This window comes from Zonotrichia albicollis, chromosome 1 (assembly GCF_047830755.1).
Source record: "Zonotrichia albicollis isolate bZonAlb1 chromosome 1, bZonAlb1.hap1, whole genome shotgun sequence".
Classification (NCBI taxonomy): Eukaryota; Metazoa; Chordata; class Aves; order Passeriformes; family Passerellidae; genus Zonotrichia; species Zonotrichia albicollis.
Window position 1 is genome coordinate 6578327 of NC_133819.1, and position 26569 is coordinate 6604895.

Genomic DNA, 26569 nt, shown 5'->3' on the forward strand with positions numbered 1-26569 from the left:
GTTTTACCCTGACCATTTGTAAAGTTGGAAGGCTGGAAACTGTGCAAGACAAAACACACTGGAATCTCACAACAGTGAAAATAATTTCAAGAAACCTTTGTCAGAGGCTGCTGATGATACATGCATCTGTTTTTTATTTACTGATTTTAGCATGCCTGTATTGCCAAGGAATAAAGTCAGGGGCTGATTTGTTTCTTCCTCAAGTTGGCATCTAAAAAAGATAAGCACATTTGTACCCAGGAATTATCTTTAAAAAAATCCTTTAGTTAGAAAGATTAGCTCAGAGTTAGGCAAGATTAAATCTCACTTCCAGTGACAATGCAAGCATTGCAATTTCCTACTGCCAATTTGAAACCTGCTGGTTGAAAGCACTAGCAAAATGAAATGAAATTTTGAGAGTTCTGGAAACAGGAAAAAATTGTGAATCAGTAATATGAAATTTTTCTCCCCTTTTCCCCAACCTCTTTCTTAAATACAGGAGCAATATTTTGCTTTGAGACCAGAGCTGAGGATGAGGAGCTATGGAAATATCACCGACCGTGTAGAGCTGAGGAAGAGATTGAACTGCAAGTCCTTTAAGTGGTATTTAGATAACATCTATCCTGAGATGCAAATATCTGGGCCCAATGCCAAAGCTCCACAGCCAGTTTTTATTAACAGAGCACAGAAACGACCAAAAATAATCCAGCGTGGAAGGGTAAGAGAAACTTAAATAGATGGAATTCTGCTGTGTTAATTATTATGAGACTTTTTCTTAAAGATTTGCTCTAATACAACAAAAATAGTCTGATTCCATAAGTTTTGCAACATGCTGTCTTGAGAATAACAGATTTTTTGTCAAATCAGTCTGATCTATATTTCAGATCATCCTTAGACTAGGTACTGTTCCATGAGGTTTCTTACCTTGAAGTTCTGACTTAGGAAGTTTTGCAGTCTTTAGAATGTGTTTTCATGGCTGTTGGTTCTGAAGATGGATTTGGATAGAGAGAAATTTGGCCTCAAATATTCATGCTCTGTTGGTTTATGATAACAGCACAGTGTAATTAGCTTCCAAACTCATTGCTTTTACTGGGTCATTTTCTGCAAAGGTGAACATTTCCATCTGAGGCTGATGATGGCTTTTCTAGTCTTGGCTGCTAGCTAATGAACAAAAGATGAGTTTTTCTCCTCTCTTTTTTTTTCTTCAAAGTAGAAGTGAAGAGAGAAATTTTTGTGTATTCATGAAGGAAATCATTATTAAATTCATGCCTTAGCTCTGACACCTTTGCTTATGGGTTTGTATGCAGGCAGAGTCACCAGACAGCTGCCTCTGCTCTTTCCAGGGTCAAATTCACTTTATGTGTGCTTTTTATGCTTCCCAAAAATAATTGATTGTTTTAAACCCAAGACAACTATCTCAATGTCTTCCCTGAGGAAGAAAATACTCTGGAATAAACTGTTCCATGTGCACACAGATTATGGTTAGCAGGTTCCCTTTTAACTCAATAGTTGGAATCATTTAGCAGTGATGTCCCCCCAGGCTGCAGTAGCTGCTGGTTCTGCAAGGAGTGAGTCAGGAGGACTTGTGTTCATGCAGGACCTCTTGGCACCATTAGGTTTTTTTCTTGGAAGCAGCTGTCTGGGAATCCTCAATTTGTGCAGTATTTTTATAGCAACATCCCAGCCAAGCTGTGAAGTTTGTTATGTGGTTTCCCTGAATAAAACTGATGGGCTGATTCCCCTTGTTGTTGGATGCTGTTACTCCCCTAGTCAGACCTTTTTTCTTCTTTTTAGAATTTAATAGCTTTTTGCTTTCATTCAGACAGAAATTTAACTGAGAAATTGTTGATGTTGGAGAGAACTCCAACAAATCATGGAGTGATCTGACTATCTCAGCAGCACTTAAAGTTAACTCTTCATAGCAGTTATTTACCATGGCTTAATTTTGAGAAAAACTTTGTGCACCCCTTAAGAAATGGGGAAAAGAAGCAGAAAAATGCAGTTTTTGGCTTTGTTCTCTGGGGTTCAAGAATTATACCCAGCATTGTATGAGAGAGTCAGCTTTGGCTCTGGTGGCTGTAGAAACTATTTCCAGATGCCTGCAAGGAACAGAATGATCAGCCAATGTCACCACTGTGTGCCAGACTCTTTAGGATTTGGGAGGAATCACTCCAAATCTCAGTTTATTCTCAAAAACTAATTGAGCCACAGATAAGTGGTGGTTTGACAGCTGGGAAGAAATGTAATGATCACAAATGGTTGCAGCTGTTACCAGTGATATCCAATGCTGGCCATTGTGGCCAATAAAAAAAAAGGACAAAAATCATACAAAACTCATGTAGTCTATGGTTTAAAAACCTTCTGTTGAGTGAAGAATGATGAAAATGAGGTCTGTGCTAGATCTGGGGTGTGAGGAAATGTTACTTGAATGTTTTGTGTCATTTGTTTTAGATGTGTGTGGGGAGCAGGAGAAGCATGGTGCACTCAAGGCAATTGTTGTTGTGCCTTGGGACAGCTATTTCCAGAAATGGTGTTTAGTGAAAAATATTATTTGGTATTTGTGCTAATTTTTGCTATCATGTGATCAAGCAGTTTGTTCCTTTTATTACTGGAAGGGTATTTTGGTTTCTAAAAATTTGTAGAGTCAATAGCAATGCCAAGACAGCCATGGATGTCTTCATAATAAGGTTCAGCTGGCTGGTTAATCAGCCTGGCCTGGAGTTCAGGACAGCAAATTCGTTTTTCCTCTCCATCCAGCTCCAGATTGGAAATAAAGTATTTTTAATGTGGGTGTCAGATCTGAGGCCCTGCCATCCCTCAGCTCACAGTGTGCAGGCAGTGTTTGCTGCCTGCAGAGCCTGAGCCCCACCACACCAGGGGAAGAAAAATAATCAGGCTGAAAAGAAAAAAATCATGCTGAAAAGCTGGCCAGCAGTTAGTTCAGAGCATGTGTGTAATTTACAGCCACAATTAGAGATGTTTTGTCTCCCTGAGTACCACTGTGGGATACATCAAGATCTTAATGGTTTTTTTGGTTCTTGAAATAGAACAACCTAAACATTGCACAGCAGAAAATGTCTTGGATGTCTCTTAGGGTGGGATCATTGTTCAGATCAGGAGAGACTGGCAGCTTGCTGGGAGCCTCCTTGTTTGCTTTGATGGTGGGTACTCACAGTTGTGCATCACAGGACAGGCCTGAATTGAGTCCTCTGATACACCATCCCCCTAAATCAGACTAGGCAGGGCATTAGAGCAAAAAATAGCATTTACATGCTTGTAAAATGTTCTCTCTCTCCCTGATCCATGAGCAAAATACCACAGCTGATAAGTTACATAAATGCTCTTGAAAACCAATTTGCAAACAACATAAATCTCTGAAGCTGTTTTTATTTCAGTAATTCCTTCTCCTTTCTCAGGGAGGCTGTCCTGTTCCATGAAGAGAAGTTGTAGGAGGAGACTTACGTTTAAGTTAACTGTAGTAAAATGCAGTTTATACAGGACAGTCAATATTCCCGAGCAGAATTTGTGTAAGGCCTTAGACTTCAGTGGAGAGTGAAGAGGGCAAAGAACCTTGGCAGAGACACTTGTACCAGAGAGAGAAAGCTTGATGTAATTAGAAAGCAAATTGGAACTGTTTAGTGCAGGTTTTTTTCTCCAAGCTATATGAGAAACAGAATGGCATTTTAAAAGGGAAGATTTTTTTAATAACTGCAAGTGTTGGCTGAGTTTTTTGAGCACACTAGGGATCTAGGGTGTTTTTTACTGACTGTCAACTTGTTTTCCTTTCCTAGCTGTATCACCTCCAAACCAACAAATGCCTGGTTGCCCAGGGCCACCCAAGTCAGAAAGGAGGGCTGGTGGTGGTTCGGGAGTGTGACTACAACGACCAGAACCAGGTATGAGATTCCCAATTTTATTGAATTCATTCATTCAATGTGTTTTCCTGCTGGCCAAGTGCCCTGGTGTGACATCTCCTCAGCAGACAGGCTGCTGTCAGAGGGACATTCAAACCATGGGGCTGGCCAAGGACTCTGTGGAGCTCCTGCTAATGCTGAGTGTTGGATGTTATAATCTCCTTCTTTATGGCATGAATCTCTCTATTTGGCTGAGGGCTGCCCTAAAGTGGCTCCTGATGGGCTCATAAAGCACTGATTGGCACTTCAGAATTTGTGGCAGCTCTTTAGGTTGGTTCCTCACACTGGAATTTAGAGCAGCCCTTTCCTGCCCTGCTGGTGTTTGTGTACTGCACACCCAGTCCTCTGCTGCTGGAGTGGCTGCAGTTTGGGATACAGGAATGATTTGGTGCTAAATAAAAGGAATTCAGGAGGTTTTTTGGCTACAGGTGAATTGCTGATCTGGGGATTAGTTAGGGATAGATTGAAAACCTAATGAGAATTTTTGGATCACTACATGAGGCCTTTGCTGTTTCACTTCTTGCAGGTGACAGAAATTCAGGACTTGGATAAAAAGTCTCCAGGATAGAGAGAACTTCAGTTAATGCCATAAAGGCTTATATAGCTAAAAACTACCCTGAGAACTTTATGATTTAGGAGCCCTTGGGACCCAATTCTAAAATCTAGGTTGGATCTAAAGAGGAAAGTAATCAAAGGCACAGAATAAATGGAGCATGGGATGTAAAGCAGCACAGCTTTAGTAAAGGTGGGTTGTGCTGGGCTGACTTGATGCTCTATGACATGGACAACAGTTTTTAGGGTATGGAAACTGCAGCAGTGGAGGCAGAGTGATTTGTGACAGTCCCAACAAAAGGCTTTGTCACCTGATGGGACTTCCTGCCTCCTGCTGTGGCCTCAGCAGCTGGGTGTGACAGAGCCAGAGGGGTGTTTGCAGCTCTCAGATAACTGGGGCTGCCTCCTGACACGTGGCCTTCAGATGTCAGACAGGAGCAAGTACAAGCACATCCTTGTGCTTCACCTCTGGAGCACTGAGAAATCATCACTGGGACCAAATGGCCACTTCCTGTGTTTGTGTTAAGGGTGCATTAATTAAAGCTGGCATCAGAATGGAGTTTTTCCTATTTGTTCTATTCCAGTAGCTATAGGACAGTCAGCAAGTCTTATAAATTAAAAAGGCTGTGTGGGTGTAATAGTGACTGATGGGCAGCATCACCACCAAGTGATTGCACATTTGCAGTGCCAAAGCTGCAATTCTGAGCCATTCTGGGTGAGAAAGCCTGGGCATGATGTCCACACAGTTATGCTTCCCTTGTCCTTGATGCAATATTTCTCATAATGAAGTGCCACATGCCTGAAGGAAAATCTCTGTTGATTTTCCACATCAAAACTTTTTTCTGACTTTTTTTAATCCAGGAGAACAAATTTCAGTTATCCCTTTGGCACTGAGAGAGACAAATCTGTGCTCTGATTGTTGACCTTTGGCTTCTTGTCTCATGAATCTGCTTTGCTAGTGGTAAATTTAGCAATTATTTTTCATAAATAAAAACTGGCTGTGCTATCTTCTTTCACCGTGATTTTGTTCTCCAACCAAGTATGTCAACCAACACTGTTTTTCTGCTATTACACTTATTTTGTTCTAATAAATCTCAAGAGTGCATTCAGCCAACTTGCTGTCATAACCTCTTGAACAATCTTGCTATAGATATGTGAGAACAGTGTAGAGAAAGATGACATTTATTTAGCAGCTTCTTATAAAAATAGCAAGAAACATCCTGACTATTGGAAGCTTTTAACTGTAGTTTCACTCAGCTTGTTGGCATTTTCAGCTGGTTTTGCCCTAGAATTATCTGGTTTATGCCTTTGTCCTAGGAAAAAAGCCTGTGTTTGGTCTGGTGAGTGCATGTGAGAGTTGACCAGCCTCTCTAAAGTCATGGGATTGGCCTTAAAAGCAATTCTGGTTTACCTTTGGTTTATGCTTGCTTTGTTTTCTCTAGCCTTCATGGCTGCTAAGGAATTTCAAATCTAATTTAACTTGGATTTAAAAGCAATAAGAGGTATTCTGTAGCTTTCAGTTGTATCAGCATTATGGGCAATCCTTTTCATTGTAGTTGACTCAGATGTCATCATTAAGTAGAGTTGAAAATTAGCCAGGCACATCACACTGTCCTGGTCTCTCAGGCTTGACATGACTGACTTTCAGTTCATAATTTTGCTATAGAAAGAAAATAATGGGGGAAGTGGTTTTTTGTATCTAGAAAATACATTAAAAATGATGTCTGTAAGTTATAATGAAAAGGATGCTCCATTAACTGTAGTAGAAACAGCTTGGGATAATTCTGGGGACTGGACACAATCTCAGTTTTAGAAACCAAAGTCTTCACAGGGATGATCTCCTAACTCTGCTAGTTAGGAAGTGCATGCAGGTTGGAAATATCCTGCACCTCTATTGCCTCTTTTTTAAAATAGATTACATTTTTAAATGGTTGTGTTTGGGGTGGTGGTTTTTTTTTTTTTTTGTTTGTTTTGTTTTGTTTTTGGGTTTTTGTGTCTTTTTTTTTTTAAAGAAAATACATAGGAGGATAAAAGAAGAGAGCTCTCAGAAGTGAGACATAAATCCTGGGAGGGCACCTTTCTGCTTACAGACTTTAGAAGCTGTGCTGCCTGCCAGGAGTTTCATTCCTATATGGGGCTGTTGCTCCTGACAGCCTTTTGCAGCAAGAGCTGAACATTATCCTTTCAGCCTTCAGCAGAAAATTAGTTAATAATTTCTGGAGTATGCTAAGGCTTGCAATTGTGTAACAAAGAAACCTCATGGGGTGGCTTTGCTTTCCTGGTGCTTGAATCTGTTAATAATCTGCAAATTCATAGTGATACTCTAATCTGGATTTGGAACCAAATTTGGGCCTATTTTTCCTCTTTCCTTTGTTTTCTACACTAAACACTTAATTAGTTTGAAATTAATTTTGGCTGTCTTGTGTAAGCCTTTCTGGAGAAGTTTCACACTGGGTTTAACCACTGCCTTGTGCTCTGTGCCATCACTCAGCTTTGATTGAAGATCTGTTCCCTGTGTCACTGCATCTTCTCTCTGCATTCCTACCGGTTCATCTCTTGTTTGGACTCAGCCCCATCATTGTTCTTTCCACAGTAATTGTCTCTGGCAAGTCCTGCCATTTCTCCATTCTCTCCTCCCTCTTTAATCTTGCCATGCTTTCTTTTTCATGGCAGGCTATAAACAGCAAAAACTATTTTAGAAGGCACAAAATGCCTGAGGTTGGGGCAAATTTTAATGTGATCCCTGCACTCCTTCCAAGGAGGCCTTCCTTGTGTTATAATAGTCACTGTGATAATGAACTGAGTGCTGTCCAACTGAGGCTGTGTCCCAAATCCCAGCACCTCCCAGAAGGCCGCTTTTAGTCTCATAGGCCAAAAAAAGAGACAAAGCAAAATTTATGTGCCTGAATTTTCTGCCTAGAGTTTGATATGCCATATTGTGACTGTGAAACTCCTGCAGACTTAATGGAAAAAAAAATTAATTACACAGTGAGCATGGCAAGTGCAGCACTGAGCTGAGCAATGGGAGCAGGGCTGGAACAGGAGCACAGCACAGGAACTTTGTGTGTCTGTAGGTACTTCAAGGACAGGTATGAGGGGCTCAGCTCCTCTTGTTCACAGGCTCCCATGTCAGGGGAAGGGATTTGCCTTGCTCAGCACCCCCAGAGGCTGGGAAGTGCTGTCCAGCTGCCCTGTGAGTGCCAGGGCTGCCCTGTGCATTGGGAATAGCTGGCATTGGGTGCTGAGCCTGATGCTCCCAGGATCTTCCCTGCACTACAGAGCCACAATTTCCATTTACTTCTCTTTTCTCTACCCCTCTGATATTTTGAGGTGCACACCCCCAAGTTCCTGAACTGCTTTGCTTTCTGGTTTGGGATTCACTCTCCTGTTGGTTGTGAGAGCTCCAGATCTTCCACAGATGTGATCTTGTCAAGGGAGGGAGAACCAGGAGCTCCTGCAGTTGGAGCAGGCTGCTGTTCCTGCTTCCCTGAATGTCCAGCTGTGCCAGATGTGCCTTGCTGAGAGCCAGCAGGGTTTGGGCATGAATGGCAGCAACTGAAGGTGCCTGACACATTTCTGGTACCAAGAATAAAAATACCTGCTCTGTTCAAGCAGCATGTGGGAGAGGACAGACAAGAGGCAGCTTGGATGTATCCTTGTTGTTTGTTGGAACTGACAGCTGGTTCTTTCAGTGTGATCACAGAGAAACTCTTCTGTCATGTCAGTTCAGGAGCCCAATTGCAGTTGAAGCTGCAAATATGAACCAGTGCATTCCTGTTGTCATTATATTGCAGAAGTTCTATTATCAGTACATTGCAAGGGTTCCATATTGCCAGAGTTTTGTACCTCCTTGATGTTTCTTGTAGGTAGCTTCTCCAGGCACTGACTCCTCCTCATCCTCACAGCAGCCAACTGACTCCAGTTCCCACCAATCCACTCTTTTACAACACTGTTCTTATTGGCTACAGGTGTGGCCTGTTAGCATCAGGCCTGCTCCTAATCCTTAATAATTGGCTCAGCTGCAACTCTTTAGGGGGTAAGATTACTTTCTATACCACCTTTATTTACTTATATTCTATCCCCCTACACATTCCTGCTTCATGCAGGTGGGCCCAGGGAAGGGGCTGCGTTCAGTTCTCACCACTCCCTGCAAGGCCCATCTCTGACATCCAGATGTTGAAGCATCTCCTCTGTAGCTGAAAAAAAGACTCAATGAAACTGCCCTGAAACATTGCAATCAATGTCTTTCCATCTCCTCTTTCAGGTGTGGATTTACAACGAGGATCATGAGCTGATTTTGAATAATCTGCTGTGCTTGGATGTGTCTGAAACTCGCTCGTCCGATCCCCCTCGGCTGATGAAATGCCACGGCTCGGGTGGCTCCCAGCAGTGGACGTTTGGGGTGAGTGCAGGGGCTGCCACTGTGCAGTGCTTGTGATCAGTGTCTCACTCAGGGACAGGTGTGGTTATTCATTGTTGTGGTGTTCTGGGTCCCAGGATGAGGTGAGAGATGAGAATTGACTCCCAAGTTCTCAGAAGGCTGATTTATTATTTTATGATATTATGTTATAGGTTATATGTTATAGGTTATAACCTATAACCTATAACATAAAACTTATATGTATAGGTTATATGTTATTATACTATATAGTATATATTATATTTTATACTGTATCATATTATATATTATATATTATATATTATATATTATATATTATATATTATATGAAAATTATATACTAAAACTATACTAAAGAAAAGAGAAAAGAAGACATCAGAAGGCTAGCAAAGAATGATAATAAAATCTCGTGACTGACCAGAGAGTCTGAAAGAGCTGGCCATGATTGGTCATTAAGTAAAAACAATTCTCATGGAATCAATCAAAGATGCACCTGTTGGTAAGCAACCTCTAAACCACATTCCAAACAATCAGATAATTATTGTTTGCATTTCTTTTCTGAGGCTTCTCAGCTTTTCAGGAGAAAAATCCTGGCAAAAATATTTTTCATAAAATATGACAGTGACACGGTAGCACTAACAGGACATTAGGGCTGAGTTTAATTGTGACCAAACCTCAGATGTACCAAAGCAGTTGCACTGCACCAGGCCCAGCCCCTGGTTCAGGCAGCCTTGTACAGAAGTTGCACAGGCTTTGATGGCTGCATTTCAGTCTTATTAAGACTTTTGGTGTGCTCTGGGACATGCAGGCCCTTTGCAACAAAGAAAGGTTTTTGCAGCTCCACTGAGCCTTTCTTCTGCCAGTCACAGCCACCCACAGCACTGTGGCTCATCTGGGCTATGCCAGAGAGAGCAAAATCCACCCCAGAGCTTTGTTGTGTTGTGTTTGCAGGCCTGGGAGGCAGGAGGAGTCCATGTGGTGGTTCCTGCTTAGTGCCTGAAGAAGCACAGGCCAGAGCAGTTGCTTCTGCCCTGCAATTGATCTCATTAGTTTAATTGTTAATGCCTGGAGTGGCCAATCCAACTGAGCCAGTGCTGCTCACACATGGGGTTTTTCTCCTGGGTGTTAACTCAGAGGCTGCCCCTCACATGCCCTCAGCCTGCTGAGACTCCGTAGCACCAACGTGGTTGAACAAAGGCAGGGAGAGTGTCGGGACCCAGCACATCCCTGTGGCTGACCTGAGCAGCCAACAGCCCTGCCAGGGGTCTCAGAGACCCTGCACAGAGCCCAAGGTGCCACTGTGGGTTTGATTATAACCTATGGAGCAAGTTACCAACCTTAGATGAAGATCTGCAAGCCACAAGAAATGAAGTAGAATGACAGTGAATTTATCACGAGGTGAAAGAATAGATTTTGGGGTTTTTAGCATGGAGGTTCAGGGGACAAGATGGAGGGATCGGGGCATGTTCTGCCTTTCTCCTTCTTCTTGGCCTCCATCTTCTGCTGTAATGTTGGCACTTACAGATTGGTTTAGAGTAGAAAACATAGGTGATAGGTATTGGGAAGTAATTATAACCATTGTATATGTAGTTTTTAGTATAAAGACATAACACTGCCCTGGGGGCAGGCAGAGTGCCTGGACTGTCCTGCTGGATGGACCTCAGCTGGACATAAGAAAATATTTTATAGATAAGGAACAATAAACAACCTTGAGACCGAGAAATGAAGAGCTCTGACTCCTTCAATGCCGGGTTGCAGCAAAGCTGTTTCCTTGCACTCCTGGCTGGGGTTTGGCCTTGCCCTGGCTGTGAGCACCCACCGTGCACGAGGCCTGGCAGCTCTCCAGTGTGTGGGTGCTGAGGGCAGGGACACTGCTAATGCAGGGTCAGATACAAAACAGGGACTCTGGTCAGCCTGGAGAAGGGAGGGCTCCAGGGAGACCCTAAAGCATCCTTGCAGTGCCTAAGGACGCTGCAGGAGAGCTGGAGAGGGACTTTTTGCTAGAGCGTGGAGTAGCATAAGACAAGGGGGAATGGTTTTAAACTGACAGAGGGCAAGTTTAGGTTAGATAATAAGAAATTCTTTGCTGTAAGGGTGGTGTGAGGCTGGAACAGGTTGCTCAGAGAAGCTGTGGATGCCCTGACCCTAGAAGTGTTCATGGCAAAGTTGTATGGGCTTGGAGGGTTTGATCCAAATGATCTTTAAGGTCCCTTCCAATCCAAACCATTCTAGGATTCTGTGTCCTGTCTGTGCCCACCACAGCCTTGTGGGCTCTCTCTCTGCTGAGTGCTGGGGATGTTTGATCATCCCTCCACCTCATTAAAAGACTGTGCTATAAACAAATCCCAGCTGGGGCCCTGTGAGGACGTGAGGGCCTTTGTTTCCAAGTCTGGCTGTGGCTCTGGGGTGTGCTGTACTGCACTGCTGCTGTGGGGCTGCTGTGGCAGGGAGGCTGCTGAAAGGCTCATCTGTCAGGAGGAGCACCCCCTCCCCTGGGGCATCACTTCAAGCCCCAGTTGGACAATGGAGAACAGAAGTTTCAGTAAATAAATCCCATCTGTCTTTGTCTGCTCCAGAAAAACCAGCGGCTGTACCAGGTGTCGGTGGGGCAGTGCCTGAAGGTGGTGGATCCCCTGAGCCACAAGGGCTACGTCACCGTGGCCATCTGCGACGGGTCCCTTCCTCAGCAGTGGCACTTTGAGAGCTGACACAGCCAGCAGGTGGCTGAGGAGAGTTCAGCTGAGCCTGCTTCCCCTTCAGCCACGGTCTGAAGTCATCCTGGAGGGGTTTGTGCAGAGCCCTTGGCACAGCCGCGGAAGGAGCTGCTGGAAATGCCCTGCCCGAGGAGCTGAGCGTGAAGGTCTGGGTGTCACTGGGCCCTGGTCACACACTGAGAGCAGCAGCCCCACTGCACCAAGGAGTGAAATTTATCATCAGCTCCTTGGATGGTCCTGGATTATTGGACTGGTTTTAAGTAAGAGAAATCATTAGAGCAATGTAATTTAAATGGTGAGATTTCAGCTTTGTGGATCATGACAATGACAGAAAGGAGTCCTCCTTGACTATTTCATGTGCAGTATCTCAATAATTTACATTTCTAGTATGGGATTACTGGCCAAAATTATTTTACTTTTTCTGGAAAGTGTTTTTATTCCCTTTCATCTTCTGATAATTGTCATTTGAAATATTTAAATTTAGTTCTTTTAATTTTAGGACATTTCATGTAGTTTAAGTTCTTTGCTGTCATTCGTCACCTCATATTTAAAACAAAGTAACTATTGCAAAGTCTATTTTGATGACTCATGACAGTAGCTGCATTTAAAATAAAGTATCATTTTTTTATTAATTTGTATGGCCTTACTCTTTGTAGCTGTTAGACCAGAAAGCACCAACTTAAACACTGATGGAAATTAATGTTCAGACAATTTGAGTCTTGTTTTCACTCCCTTTCTCCCTTCCTTGCATCTTGGAAGGCTTGACAGGTAATTTCTGGGGTTTTTTTCCTCCCCTTCTCTCTTTTCATTTATTTTACTATTTCTTTGACTTCCTGCCTCAGCTTCTTCAGTGTGTGGGAGCTCCTGCAGAAGAGAAAAGCTGCTCTTACCCCGTGCATTTTTTCTTAGCATCGTTCTTGGCCTCGTTTCCTGCTCCACAGCCACAGCCTTCCCTGGGAACGTGCAGTTTGAATTTGGAATTCCAGGACAGCCTTGCCCTTCCACTTGTGCAGCAGAAACTGCAGAGATACTCCAGCATCCACTTATTGACCTTTAGGGCAGTGTGAAGAAAATAATGATAATGCCAGAATAATTACAGCCCCACATCTTTCTGCAGAGGAGATTTGCTTGTGCCAGACTCTGCTTGGTCCTTCAGCCTCCTTACAGGGCCAGCAGCTGGGAGAAGAGCAGAGGATGCAAAGGAGCAGGTAAGAGTGGCCACAGGGCAGCTGCTTTGTCTCCCCACTAGTCCTGGAGGGAGTGAGTCCCTGGCTCTCTGGAGAACCAGGGACCAGGGTTTACAAAGCAGAACCAGCTGGCTGAAGTTAGTCAAGATACAGCATTACAATGGGAGTAATTAAGTAAGTTGCCAGTCATGCTCCTTCCTACCAAGGAATGCCTCTGAAACCAACCCCAGCCCCCTTGGGCAGCTGAGCCTGTGCTGGGCCTTGCTCAGGGGCACCTGGAGCCTTCCATCAGTTCCAGGTGACTCCTGCAGTCAGGCAGGGCTGGCAGGGTGGGGCTGGACCATGGGGTCAGCTCAGGTAAACCTTCCCTGGCAGCAGTGGCAGCCTGGGTGGTGGCTGTGTGTGGAATTCCACTTTGCTGGGGTGAAAGGCTGGGCTGCAGCTTCCTTTATGCCTGTCTGGTTCACCCAGACTGCTGGCACAGCTCCTCCCAGCTGGGTGCAGGGGGACAATTCTCTGTGACGTTGGTGGTGGCAGCCACATTGTGCAGAAACCCTTGCTTGGCCTTGTCTTCTCTTACCTTTATGTTGTCTTTCTTTGAAAAAAAAAAGTAAAAAAATCAGAAAACCCAAACAAATCCTCAAACAGGGAGAGCAGCAGCTTGCTTTATTTACAGTCTGCCTCAGTTGCCACAGAGAACTTTGGACCTTTTGCTCCCAGTGGGGAGAGCTGGAGGTGCTGTCACCAGGAGCCAAGGGAGGTGCTGGCGTTTGGGATGGTGTCACTTGTTCCTGCAGGGCATTCCTGGCCACAGACAGACCTGGGCTGCTGCCACACAGCCAGGCCATCGCCTGAGGGAGGGTGAGAGAGCTCTGCTGGGAAAACCCAGCCCTGGGCCAGGGTTCTGTTCCCAGCTGGGCTGCCTGGTGCAAGCAGGAATTCAGAGTTCTGTCCCGTGTGTGAGTGAGGCTCTGATGAACAGGAAGCACAGAAGGAAAAGCCTCAGCCCAGGGCAGGCACTGTCACAGCCTCCAGCTTGCTGCTGTCATACTGAGAATTTATTATTTGTAGAGAAGGAAACTCTGTCTGGGGCTGAATTTTAAGTCCCTGTGTCAAGGACTTCTCCTGGCTCCTGGAGTGGGGGTGGCCATGGACAGACAGATCCTGCAGCAGCCAAAGTGCACCATGTGAGTATCACCAGGGAGCAGCTGTGGCCTGGCTGCTTCCCACTGCTCCAGGGGAAGGCTGGAGCCTTTTTTAGTCTGGGCTCATGCTGAGAGCTTGCTGGGAATGTCTCTGGTGTCCAGCACTGTCACAGAGCCAGCTCAGAGCTTTAACCCCACTCTGGCCTTTGCTCACTCCCCCTCCTGCAGGATGAGGGGACTGAGGGGTGTTCAGGGTTCCCCTCGTGGGCTGAGAGGAGCCTGTGCTCACTGTGCAATTCAGGATGCACTGGCAAAGGGGGAAGGCAAAATACTCAGTGGTGGAAGCAGACACAGATCCTGGAAGAAGCAGAAACCAGACGCCTCAAATGACAACAGGAGGATGCACTTTATAGATGTAAAATATTTTTATTCGTAAATGCTGATCTTCTAAATCTGTTTCCACAAATTCCAAAACCCATAACACTCTGTATACTTCAAAAAATTCTTTTTTTTGTGTTGTTTTTTTGTATTTTTTTTGCCAACATTAGATACTATTATACAGAACAGAAAAAACTGTAGGACAAATACTGGTAGGATGTTGGAATATTGTACAAGAGAAGAAAAATATTCAAGAAACAATTTAATACAGCTATTTATCAAGAGAAAAATATATACAATTGATTTATTCTGTAAGATAAAAATACATCATGCCATATACATTACAAGTTCAGAACTGTATTACTGAATATACCAACAGTTTACAGTCCACTTTAATTGTGCACACAAAAAAAAAAACTTCATTTTTTTTTTTATATTTAGCCTGTGAAGTGTCAGTACCAGAATTTTAAGTACAAAATAAAAAGCTAACCTGGTTCAAAATGCTGATTAAATTTCTACAAGCAAACACAAAACAGTGTTTATTTTTTTAAAGAAATGTAAACAAAAACAATCCATACAAACACATCTTTAAATTACATTTTCCAAAATCCTATTGCCAGAGTCCTGCAGCTGCAAGCACATTACACCTAATTTTTTTTCCTTGTTTTCCTTTTAAGAAGGCTATCGCATGAGACTGAAGCTCCAAGTCATTCTATGCTGTTTACATGATTTAATCTGTAGGCTGAACAGTCACCTAATCCTTGACTACTTTTGCTGAAGAAAAAAAACCATGTCCAGCCTCTATTTTGGGTGGTTTTAGCAGTTATTCACAGTTATCACAAATTGTAAGCACAAAAAAACCTGACTTAAGAAATAGGGATGCAACAATATAATACAAATAAAATTAATCTAAATTACCCAAACATCTACAAAAGTCAGAGTTGTAATATACACTGCCTTTACCAGGCTTAAGGTTTACTTAAAAAAATTCTCATAAGACCACAGTTGAGACTGCTTTAAACATACAAAACCCCCTCTCTTTAAATTGAGATTTTGGTTATTCTGAACTGGGAATCGCATGTCTGTGAGTACATGAGATCATATTGTAACATCCCTATCAACGTTTGAGAATAAGCACCCGAACTGCTGCAGAGTCTGGTAGCATTTGGTCAATAACTATTTTTATACTGTATTTTTTTTTCTCAAAATATTTACACTTTTATACAAAGTAACAGAGTTTTGTTAGTTCTGCAGGTAACAGCAGCAGCTTGGCTTTCTTCTAACTTTCTTTTTAAAAATAGCTTCATTCACTTATTCAATAATAAATACAAAAAGGTTCTCTTATTTTACAGAAATCAAAAACTACAATAAACTGACTCATGGAATCAAGTATTTAAATGTATTTTAGTGCAAGTTATTTTTTTCCCTTAGCTCTATCCCTAAGGAAGTCGTTTCAGTACATTCCTTGTTCAGTGGTGTCTACTTTTATTTAAAATTTTTTTCTTTAATTAGAGGGCCTGCCCCTTTATCAAATAAGGCTGTGGCCAGCACTTTGGACTTCTCCCTTTCGCTGGTGATTTCAGTCTTACATTCATAGTGGCCACCTGCCCTCCTGCAGGTCAGCCAGCGGTTCTTTGCCCAAGTTAAACAGTTTCTTCTTAGTGAGCTCAAAAACAAAAGTGCTGGACCATTCTGTTAACTCAGTTTCACCTCCACGTGTCTGGAAAGTCAGCTTCAGATTTTGCCGGCTTGCTTCTGGTGCTTGTTGGTTGGTGGGTTATTTTTCCTTTTTTTTTTTTCTTTTTTTTTTTTTTTAAATACTTGTGTAGAAATCTGTATTTCCAGAAGTGATATATTTTTTTTCCCCCTTCAAAAAGGCAACAATTTTCTGTCGACAAAATCAAAATGTGAATCACTTCTTCCTAGGGACAAGCAACCCTCAAAGACAGCAAGGAATGCATTCTAGTTCATCCACTTTCGGCAGTTTACAGCTCCACAGTGACATGGAATCTTGTGCTGGTCATCTTCAAAATCAAACTTATAGTCATAGCAAAGCTGGAAGGAAAGGCACAGGAGTGGTTATGGAAGAGCTGGGATTGGCCACAACAGCTTAAACAGCAAAACCCAGCAGAGTTTTACAGGAAAGGGGAAAGGAAATGTCACCTCCCCCCAGAGCAAACAAACTGTGCCACTGGCCAGGAATCACAGAATGGATGCACGAAACAAGAGGGCTGCAAAGCCAGAACCTGCCCTACCTCCTCCCCCTTCTGGATTCTTCTGCTGGAGCTGATGATAATTTTGTGTCCTCTCTCAAAAGTGACCACCTCAGCCACGCAGTTGGGCGCACACGAATGGTTGATGTACCTGTGAAGGAAGAGTGGGACAGGTGAAACCTCCTGGGAAAACCCAGCCCTTGAGGCAAATCTGAACCAAACCTCAGGATGGCCTCAGCTCCACGGGCTCACCGCCTTCCCACATACAATTACATTACTCTGTACTTGTTTCTTTACCTAGAAAATGTCAAAAAAAAATCAAGGATCAAAAAAATTCCTTTCTTCACAGCTGCCATGAAACGTAACTGAAAGATGAGCAAAGCTGATGGAAGAGACAGTGGGACAGTCTGAAAACTGAATGTACCAGCTCAGAGAATAAACCCCACAAACTCAGAGCTCCAAGAGCCCAGCCAACATGGGGGATGCCCCAGGAGGGGGTCAGGGATCCCTCCAGGCCCAGGAGGGGGTCAGGGATCCCTCCAGGGCACCCACCTTGCAGGGCCTCCCGTCAGGGTGGCGTCGATGACGTGGTCGTTGTCGATGCGGAACATGTACACGCCACGGTTCTGCAAGACACAAGGGAGGGGCACAAGGACTCTGGTCAGGTTTTACTGCATTGCCAGGGATGAACCAACAACAAGGGCCAGCTCCATTCTGCATTGCAGACCAGGCACTGCCCACTGGCTCACGGGGGAAAGCACTGTCACGTACTGCCTGTGTCCCCATGGCTTTGTGAGGGATGATGGGTCACAAACACAAATCTCTGGACAATTCAGTTTTCCCCAAGAGCTTCCCACTGCCTTTCATCCAGGGTGTATGACTGCCTCCCAGACAGGCATTAACTGTTACAAATTTACACAAAGGAAGTGCTTTAAATTTAAGAAGTTCTCATTAAAAACTGAGGTCCTGATATGTGTGGCAGAGCTGTGTCCTCTGGAACAGAGGATGTGTCCTCCCTACCTGGCCAGAGTGCTGTGAGATTTATTAAACATTGAAATACTCTGGTAACAACCACTGTAGACTCTTCTGGTTTTACTTTAAGCCCATTTGCATTTATGGCACAGCAGAAAACAAATCAGGGGACCTGAATTCATCAGGTAGAACAGCATTTGATTTGTCCTATGAATGTCTGAATGGGGAAGGGGAAAGAGGGAATGAACAAACAGCCTTACCTGAGACTCATAGAGCTTCTCCTTCCTGTTGGCCACCTCATTCCGGATAATTGTCCCGATATATTCAATGACCATTGTGTGCTTTTCAATGTCTCGAGCAGCATATAAGCCCAGGCCCTACAGAGAGTACACTGAGAGTTAATAACTTTACACTCACAGTGCTCCTCACCGTGCCCCAAACCAGCAGTGGAAAGGGAGAGAGAGAAGCAGCACTGATAAATAATTGATGCAGTAACAGCCCAATACAGAATCCAGCCTCATGCAGATCCCAAAAAACTCAGCTGCTGTCTTGGTGAGAAAGCTGCTCTTACCATCTGACACGGAATGTATAAAGGTTATAAATTCACTGAGAAATAAAAATGGCTGCTGTGAGGAACCCAGGCATGGTGGAGTCCAGCCTGAAATAAACAACCATGCCCACAAATGGCTGGATTAGTGACAAAGCTTTCCAAAACAGACTGTGGAGCAAACCAGCAGCATGGCAAAAAGCAATGGATTCTATACTCCTATGAAGGCAAACAAGTACTGAGCTCTTCCTGCTGGTCTTGTTCCACTTCATCAGCTTGGCCTGAGCATCTCATGCTTCCACTGTGTATTTCTATTTTTATTAAGTTTTACTACGGTTTTGAGAAATAGGCTAAAAAAAAACAAACAACAAAACCACCCCAGAACTTTAAAAAAAATCCTTTTTCTAGATGACAAAAACAAAGGAATTTTTAAGATATTTACAGTAATTAGAAACAAATCTTACTTAAGGTAAATCTGTGCAATTGATGTGCCACGTAAAAACTGCCAATTTTGGAACGAGACTGGAAGGAATTTTGCAATCGGTTTAGTTTCAAACTTTCACCTGGACTTGGATAAATATTTATATATAAGATATGACATTTACAAGATTTAGTTGCAAAACAGATACTAATAAAAGCAGATGCAATTTTTTTAATTGTCATTTCCTGAGGTGGGAACTGACCTGGATGCGAGAGCGAGCCAGGTACACGTTGGATTTCCACTCGGTTTTCATCTTGCGGTACTGGGAGGACTTGGAATGGACGAACTGTTTGCTGTAAGGCGCGTTCAGCTCCCCCGTGACTGTGCTCTGAAAGGACTTCGATGTGCTGGTGCTATTCAAGGTGTGAGGCCTGTAGGGATTGGGCATGTAACAGGAAAGAATACAAGAAAAACTGAAGATTTCTCTGAAAACAGCCAGGAAACCCAATAAAAATCCTCTCAGACATACAGACACTTAAAGCCAGCTAGCGGAGACACAAAGCAGTTCCTCTGACTGGGGCATGCACATTCACAGCCAAGGACGACAGGGTTTGTAAGCAGCAGACGAAAGCACAAATAACCCTAAAGCAGCCTATAAACCCTGGGCTGTACTATGTGAAATTAAAACAAAATACCTTAACACAAACCTCTTGACATGGGTACTCATTTTAGGCTCGGCACGGGCACAGCCCGTGGGGTTGATGGCAAGAGGAAGTTCCATTAAGGGGTTTCGGCCATAGCGGAAAGTGTAGTTCTCACAGGCCTCAACCCCTGGCAGCTGCAAAAAAAAAAACAGAGAGAAAGAAAAAAATACAAATAATTACATGTTTAATTATGTGGGTAACAAAATGTTTACTCTTCTGGTCCCCTTCTCATGTGTCTATCCAGCAAGTGGGATGATCCAGCAAGAACTGGGGTGGGGAACTCACCGATTCTGCAATCCTGGCCACTGCAGAGACTGTCAAACCAAAGAGGTCTTCACCCTTCAGGTAGCCTGGGAACAGCTGGAGCATTTCAGATTCTTTCCTAACAGAAGCAACGGGCTCCAGGATCTTATCCCACACACCTACACAACCATTGGGAGAGAATTACAGTGATCAAAAAAAATAAAAACTATTGCACTTGGTTTTAAGACAAACACCTGAGGATATGGGAACCAGAACCCAGCACTGAGAAAGCTTTTGTCTTTGACTGCCTATACAAACAGGTCAGGATCTAAAAAGTGGAGAATGACTGTTGAGTTGCTAATCTTTGGGATTTAACAAACCCCAAAGAAACACACCATTGATTCTGTACCCTCAGTTCTCAGAAATGAAGTTTTCACTGTTCTCAGCATGGAAACTTTTGGTCCTCTGACAAGAACATGGACAGGTTTCTCTTGAGAAATCGTGCAAAAGTAAGATTTTCTGAAAATACACAGTATATTCTATTTCTACTGGTTGACTGTAGTCAGTGCTCATTCTGCAAGGGTACCAGCACCCACAGCACCAAGGATTTGAGACACGGAGGGTTACAGGCCTCCAGCACATCCAGAAACCAATTTCCAAGACCTGCCTAAGTGACACCCTGACATTCTTCATCCTGACAGAGACATTACCCACCCTGAGAACAATGTGGTCACTCAGCTGTTTTTAGAGCTCCCTAACTTGAGCCCAGCTGATTTGAAGATAATGCAGCAGTGGCTCTGTGTTTAAACAAAGTCACTTTTCATGAAATGAAACCTGTGCTGTCTTTCCTACTGCTTTAGTTCATTTTCAACACTCAGTCTTGGGTCTCCTCTGTGGACTTGGAACAATTCTTCTGATTTGCAGCTTATAGAATTTCTTCAAAGGTGATCACAGTCTTCACAGTAGGGTATTAAAATGGGCCCTGGAAGCTCACTATAGACATTGTTAGAACAGTGCCTGCAACAGCTGCTTACCACAGGAACTAGCAATACCACAATGAACAGCAAAGGCACAAACTCACCATCTTAGCTGACAAAATTTACCTTTAGGTGTTGTGTCAGTCAGAACCAGATCCTCGTGGCCCTGCTCCACCACCTTGATGACGAAGAGCGGGAGCCCGTCCTTCTCCTCGATGGAGCAGAGGTAGCGGCAGCGCCTGTTGGCGTACCTCATGCTCCAGTACAGCCGGCTGGCCTCGTAGCCCACGGGGAACAGGGCTTTGGAGGAGTGGAAGGCCTGCATCTGCTGTGGCAGCAGCTGCCCCACGGCGTGGAAGATGAGGCTGCCCACGCGGAAGGTGTGGTCGCGCTCGCCGCGCTGGACGATGCTGGCGATCTGCCGCACCTCGTCGCGCTGCACGTACACCCTCCGGAACACCGCGAAGTAACTCAGCTCCTGCTCGTGGCTTCCCTTTGGTTTGTGCATGGGGCAAAGCATGGTCTTGTCTTTAAAAAACATGCATTGTGCTTTAATGGCACAGGTAAAGTGATAAATATTGGTGCACCTTAACCTGTGGCAACCGCTGGTGGCGCCCATTTTGTGACAGAACATGCATTTCATCTGCAGGCCTCTCCGCAGTGCTAGTTCCACGTTTATTAAGGCACCAGCTTGTGTCTCGTAGACTTCTGTAGACCAAAGAGCACAGTTCAAATGGACCCAAAGGTCTAAATCCAGGTTGAGAAGCCTTGCTGGTCCATCAGTTAATCCGTCACCCTCCTCGTGACAGAAGCAACATTTCCTGTAGTCTTTAGGCACGGGGTCTGGTTTAAGGGTTGTGCCCAGTTTTTTAAGAAATTCATCTATTTCTTCTTCACAAGGAGGTTTGAATGATCCTTTAGGAATCACAATCTGAATGCTCCACTTTTTCCATTTCATCCCTTTCCATTTCTTACTGGGAGGCCGGCAGTCCTCCAGACTGCTGTGTATTGCTTTTAACCTGGGCTTGAGTTTCACCGTTACCTTCAGCTCATCCGGTTTCGCCTCCACCTTGGCTGCTTCAAAGGCAGGGGGGAACATGATGGGGGGTGATGAGGGTGGGGAAACCTTCTCCTGCAGCTGAGGCAGACAGTGGACATCCAAAGTGGAGATGTTGTTGCTGTACTGATGGAATGCTTTGGGCGGCCTCTCCTTCATCGGCGACTGTGGCAGGGCTGGGACTGATTCCTGGTAATCAACAGAAAACTCTTTAAGAAAAAGATCCCAAACTTGTTAATCATTAAATATAACCTGAAAACATGGGCAGCTCAGTATGGGAGAGGCTTCTCCAAATGCCTAAAATCAAGATGCAGCAACAAAAATGAAATTATCCTGACCCATGTTTCCACAGCTTGGAGCAGGAAACTCCCAGCCTACCTAGAACATGCTGCCCCTTTAATATATGAGAGAAAGCACAAATAATTGTTTGTCCAGGTTTGAATGCAAAACAGGGGGCTAAACTGCCCTTGGTGAGCTGACTGCCAGCTTTAGCTCTTAGGAATTCTTAGAAAGTTTTGTTACAACACAATGTAACCTTAAAATATGGGTCATGAACTAATTTAAAGCATAAGAATCTGATATATGATAGAAATGGGAAATTTAGAACTAATGCCATGTAATTTTTTCCTGGAAACAAGTGAGGAAGAATTTCTGCAGGGCTTTGGATTAGATACAACTTGAGGACTTAAACTATTCAGTCACAGTAAACAAGAATTATACCTGCAGAGATCTGTGGGGAAAAACCCCACAAAAACCTAAGAGAGAAAACAAGAACAGCAAAGGAAGTTTATATTATGAAGTGCTTAACGTGGTTTGTGTGATTAATCTTGAAAGAGTAAATTAAAGGATCAAGAGGCTGAACATGACATTTAATTAATTTAATTAGGTACATGCTGATGCACTTGTAGAGGAATGTTACCCTGTTTATACAACAACTGAAAATGAGCTACATGGGACACTAAAGGGATATGGATGTACACAGAGTTATCTTCTTCAGGTTGTATTTTTAAAATTCAATTCCTCCTGAGAAAGCAAGTAAGATACACTTGAAGGAAGGCTTCAAACTATACAGTCTATACAGTTCTCTATATGAGAACACATTAATTAGGTAAACCTTGAAGGACACAGCCTGTTCTGTCCAATAGTTTAGGGGGAAAAAGGTACATTTGATCTAGAAACAGCAGAAGACAAGTCAGTTAAAAGAAGTACTCAAAAAATTTTAACTGTTTAACTGAGAAACTCAACAAGATCATTCAGACTTCAGTGAAGACCATTTCACTTTTAGTGATAAATAATTAGATAAATTTAAGTTCCCCTTCTTCTGACTGAATGACCCTTGAGACAGCAGGAAATGATGCCCCATTTCTCTCAGGTGTTGGACACTCCTTGCAGTGTCTGCAGGTAGAGAACTACAGCAGAATAGCTGGGACCACCTGAGAAAACTCCCTGGCCTGATTTCACCTTCAGCTGAATGAACTTCTTCAGATGTACTTCTCCAGTAATAAAAAACTCCTTTTCCTTGTCACTGTCAGCTCACAGGCTCCTTACCGATGTTTTGGTAATTAATGTTTTAAAATGGCAGCTTCACCCAAATAAAGTCAGGGAACAGGATTCTATTTTCCCAGTTACACCAAATAAATTAAACTCTTTTTACAAACTTGCTCCTCAATTATTATTTTCACAGCTGTAATTTTATTTTTAACTATACAAGCCAAATCCAAATGCAGGATATACCCCCCTTCAAAACGTGTCTGTGGCTGTTTACAATGCCCAGAGAACTCGAATCACTCATTTTTTGAGACTGCATCTCCAAAGCCTGGGAGAGCAGCCAAAGGTGATGGCTTTTCTGCCATGCATCTGTCAGACACAAAGTTCTGCAAATATGATTGTTAATTCATGCTGCTGCTTCAGAATCTCAAAGTCTGAATATAGAGCAATTAATTTATAAACCTCTCAAATGAAGTGCAAACTTCCCCCTTGGCCCCTCTCTGTTCTCCAACAAATAGCTGCAATAATTTCAGCTCACTTGGGTCTGCCAGTGTTTGATACTTACTTTGTTCTCTGAGTTTTTTGCTTGCACAGCTGCTGAATAAAGAACAAAGCAGTTGTTGCTACAGAATACAATGTCCTTCATTTTATCTGAGCCTTCTTGGGAATCCTGGGAATCAAACACAGAAGAGTGTAAGAAGTGCATTTTAATACCATTCTTCCCATAGTAAGTGTAATGAAACAAATCTTCCAATCTGGCTGGAAACTCTTTTATTTGTAGAACATTTGTGAAATAATGAGGGATGCTGTGATATAAATACTTGATTATTTGACAGATCTAACATTGCCACCACCTACACCCCTGCTCTTCAGCATCTCCTGCTTTTCACAGAAGTTTAACAATCAAAATAAAGCATTCTACACCATGCACCCATCTGCTCCATAGGCACTCTTGCAAAGCAAAATCCATTTTCTTTTATCTTTAGATGGCAAAAGAATGTCTCATTTCAGCCTAATCAAAGCCAGATCTCACTGTTTTATCTCCTGATCCATCTGCAAAACCTTCCTGGGAAATCAGTGCATTCCTGTCTGCAAGAACACTTTACTCTCTGCAAGCTCTGGCTGTGTCTTTGTGGTGTAGTCACCTCCTGGTCACTGAGGAGCAATGGCATCCTTTGAAGGAATGACAGTCCCAGTGTAAGGACAAGAGATTGCAGCTGCAATCTGATTCCTGCCCAAAAGGAGTGCAAGCATTCCTGCTCTTACAGTAATTCCTGACACAGAAATGTGGCTGCCTCACAAATAATTTTTTTTTTTTTAAACTGAGGTCCCTGAAAAGGTCAGGGAAGGAGGTTGGTAGCAGAGCTTTGAGAAATCCCATAGATGGGACTTATTTTGTGAAATGTCCTGGCATTCATTTTGTACCAGTAACAACAACTTTGCCATTTTTAGCTGTGCTGCAGATGTGCCTGAATGCCCCACCCTGAATCAGGACACACAAGGAAGGGGAGCAGCACAGGAAGCTGAGGTGCTCCTGGCTCCAGGACAAGCAGGACTTTGTGTCATCCCTTGCTAAAGGAGCCCAGCTGAGCACAGGGCCCTGCCCTGGCACCTCAGCACTGACCTGTTTGAGGAAGGGCAGGTCCTTGAAGGATTTCCTCACACCACTGCCCAGAACCACGACCTTGCAGTGGGAGCACCAGCGAGGCCTCAGGGCTGAGCCTTCTGCCATGCCCTGGCTGTGATCCTTGTAGCCAGCCAGACCTGGGAACAGATTTGCTGTCAGAGGCTGCATCACATCAAACCAGATTTATGAGAGATCACATATTCTTCACTGGTCTAGAGTACCAGCACCCTCCTGGATAGGGCATGGAAGGAGGGCTTTAAACCTTGAGCTGACAGATAAACTGTATAAATCAGACCTAAAACAGCCATGCAAACTGGGCAAAAACACATTCTTGTGTAAAAAAATCACAAAATTAACTAAGACAGGCATACAGGCTTGAATAACCATGTCAAGCTTTCCAGCATGGGAACAATCTTCCTGAATGAGGTATTTAAAACCAGACTGGACATAAAAATCTCTAATAATGTTAACAATTATGGGAGAAATGCCTCACTGATACTGATGTAAACAGACACTGGAAATCAGAGATGGATAAGAACTACTCATGGTTAAATCCAGGAGCATCCACATGACCATGTAAGAAGAGAAAGGTTTTATGTGGACAAGAACTGAATATTGAATATTGAATTCTAGAGCATGGATTTATGAGTCTGAGATGCATCAATACTGACTGAGTTAAACCCTGGTACTGCACAGGGGAGGTTCAAGCCCACTCACCATTGCTGTTGGCAGGGAATGGCACATTGGGCTGCTTCAGCCCATAGGGCCCCACCATCCTGGCAGCTCCCATGGGTCCTGCCTGGGGGCCCTGCAGGAGCAAGTGCTGCCTGTACTCCATGGATGGGTTCCCTCTGTGAGTGTTGCTGGCTGCCATGGAGGATGGGACATCTGGAGCATTACTGACCTCGTAACTGTTGGGAATTCTGACATGGAGCAGGTTGGAGAATGCTGCTACAACGCTACTGATGTTCTAAAAACAAGAATAAAAACCAAAATAATTTGTGTACATCTGACAAGCAGCTCAGACAGCAGAGATATAAACTATTAGAAGATTGCAACAGCAGCATTACTGCACTGTAACCCCCTCAGGGTCACTACACATAACCCAAATTAACTGCTGTTGTACTCTATGTATGCAATACATGCTTATTCTTTTTACCTCAGCAGCTGTGGGATGTAAAGTAATTGCTACAGAGATAAGGCCAGATTTAGGACCATTCTGGGATGGTCCAAGCTGGGAGGAGAAGAAGCCAGAACCAGGTAAGGCTCCTGAACCGGGTTCTGATTTTATGTAATTCCTTTTGGCTTCTGAACCTGAAAAAAACCCAGAGAACAGCACATTAATCCTACACTTATGGGAACAGACAGAAAACCAATCCTAGCTGTAAATGCTCACCCTGCTGCAGCCTCACCTTTCCCAGTGCTGCTGGGCAGGATGGGAATGATGGGGGATGGGACAGGTTCTGGGTTCTCCTCCTTTACAACCGACAAGTCTGGGTAGCGACTGATCTCCATTCCCACCACGCTCTCAGGAGAGGAAGAAGGAACAAAGCTGTCAGGAGTGTCCCTGTCCTCACAGTGATCTTGAACCCTGGAACAAAACCCAAAAAAGCTGGTTTGAAAATGGACTAAACTTTTGGTAAGCCAAAGTTATAAATCATGACAGGGAACTAAAATGAACTTGCTGGCTGTTCCTGGTCACAGAACACAAGAAGGTGGTTGGCCATCACCTCTGGGTATCTCATATTCCATTGCACACATATTCCATTTCTTGGGAAAGATCCATAAAGAAAACAAAGACACTGACAGAGCCAAACCCTCTGTTCCCCATGGCTCTATCCCCCAGGGTAAAAAAAATGAGCATTTAATATTTGAATTATTTTAATATTTAAACTGTCTGGCCTTTGTCCACATTCAGGCTCCAGTGCTTCACCGACACCCATATTTTGGGAAGGCAAGTGAAAGGGAAGCAAAAGGGAAGATCTCTGCAGGGAGATTCATATTCCAGCCAGTGTTTCTCACTGGGGAAACTGAGTGGATCTCTGCAGTTTC

At 43.7% G+C, this 26569-nt stretch overlaps 2 protein-coding genes across 14 annotated transcripts in view; one reads left to right on the plus strand and one right to left on the minus strand.

Annotated features, from left to right (window-relative positions):
* Positions 1–15551, plus strand: part of GALNT11 (polypeptide N-acetylgalactosaminyltransferase 11) — a 50776-nt gene extending 35225 nt beyond the window's left edge. For all 5 annotated transcript variants that reach the window (XM_005480427.3, XM_026796607.2, XM_005480428.3 and 2 more), the window contains exons 9-12: positions 479–697; positions 3771–3875; positions 8710–8847; positions 11421–15551. In XM_005480427.3, the coding sequence (XP_005480484.2) occupies positions 479–697; positions 3771–3875; positions 8710–8847; positions 11421–11552 (594 nt within the window). In that variant the 3' untranslated portion in view covers positions 11553–15551. The remainder of the gene's footprint in view (positions 1–478; positions 698–3770; positions 3876–8709; positions 8848–11420) is intronic.
* Positions 15552–16045: 494 nt separating this feature from the next.
* Positions 16046–26569, minus strand: part of KMT2C (lysine methyltransferase 2C) — a 186837-nt gene continuing 176313 nt past the window's right edge. For 8 of the 9 annotated variants that reach the window (XM_014269160.3, XM_026796590.2, XM_026796597.2 and 5 more), the window contains 13 exons: positions 25930–26108; positions 25677–25831; positions 25235–25487; positions 24515–24654; positions 23456–23560; positions 20472–21591; positions 19411–19547; positions 19117–19259; positions 18684–18852; positions 17714–17830; positions 17034–17107; positions 16524–16632; positions 16046–16323 (listed from right to left, as the gene is read on the minus strand). In XM_014269160.3, the coding sequence (XP_014124635.2) occupies positions 16231–16323; positions 16524–16632; positions 17034–17107; positions 17714–17830; positions 18684–18852; positions 19117–19259; positions 19411–19547; positions 20472–21591; positions 23456–23560; positions 24515–24654; positions 25235–25487; positions 25677–25831; positions 25930–26108 (2794 nt within the window). In that variant the 3' untranslated portion in view covers positions 16046–16230. The remainder of the gene's footprint in view (positions 16324–16523; positions 16633–17033; positions 17108–17713; positions 17831–18683; positions 18853–19116; positions 19260–19410; positions 19548–20471; positions 21592–23455; positions 23561–24514; positions 24655–25234; positions 25488–25676; positions 25832–25929; positions 26109–26569) is intronic. The other variant, XM_026796578.2, reaches the window with a different exon arrangement.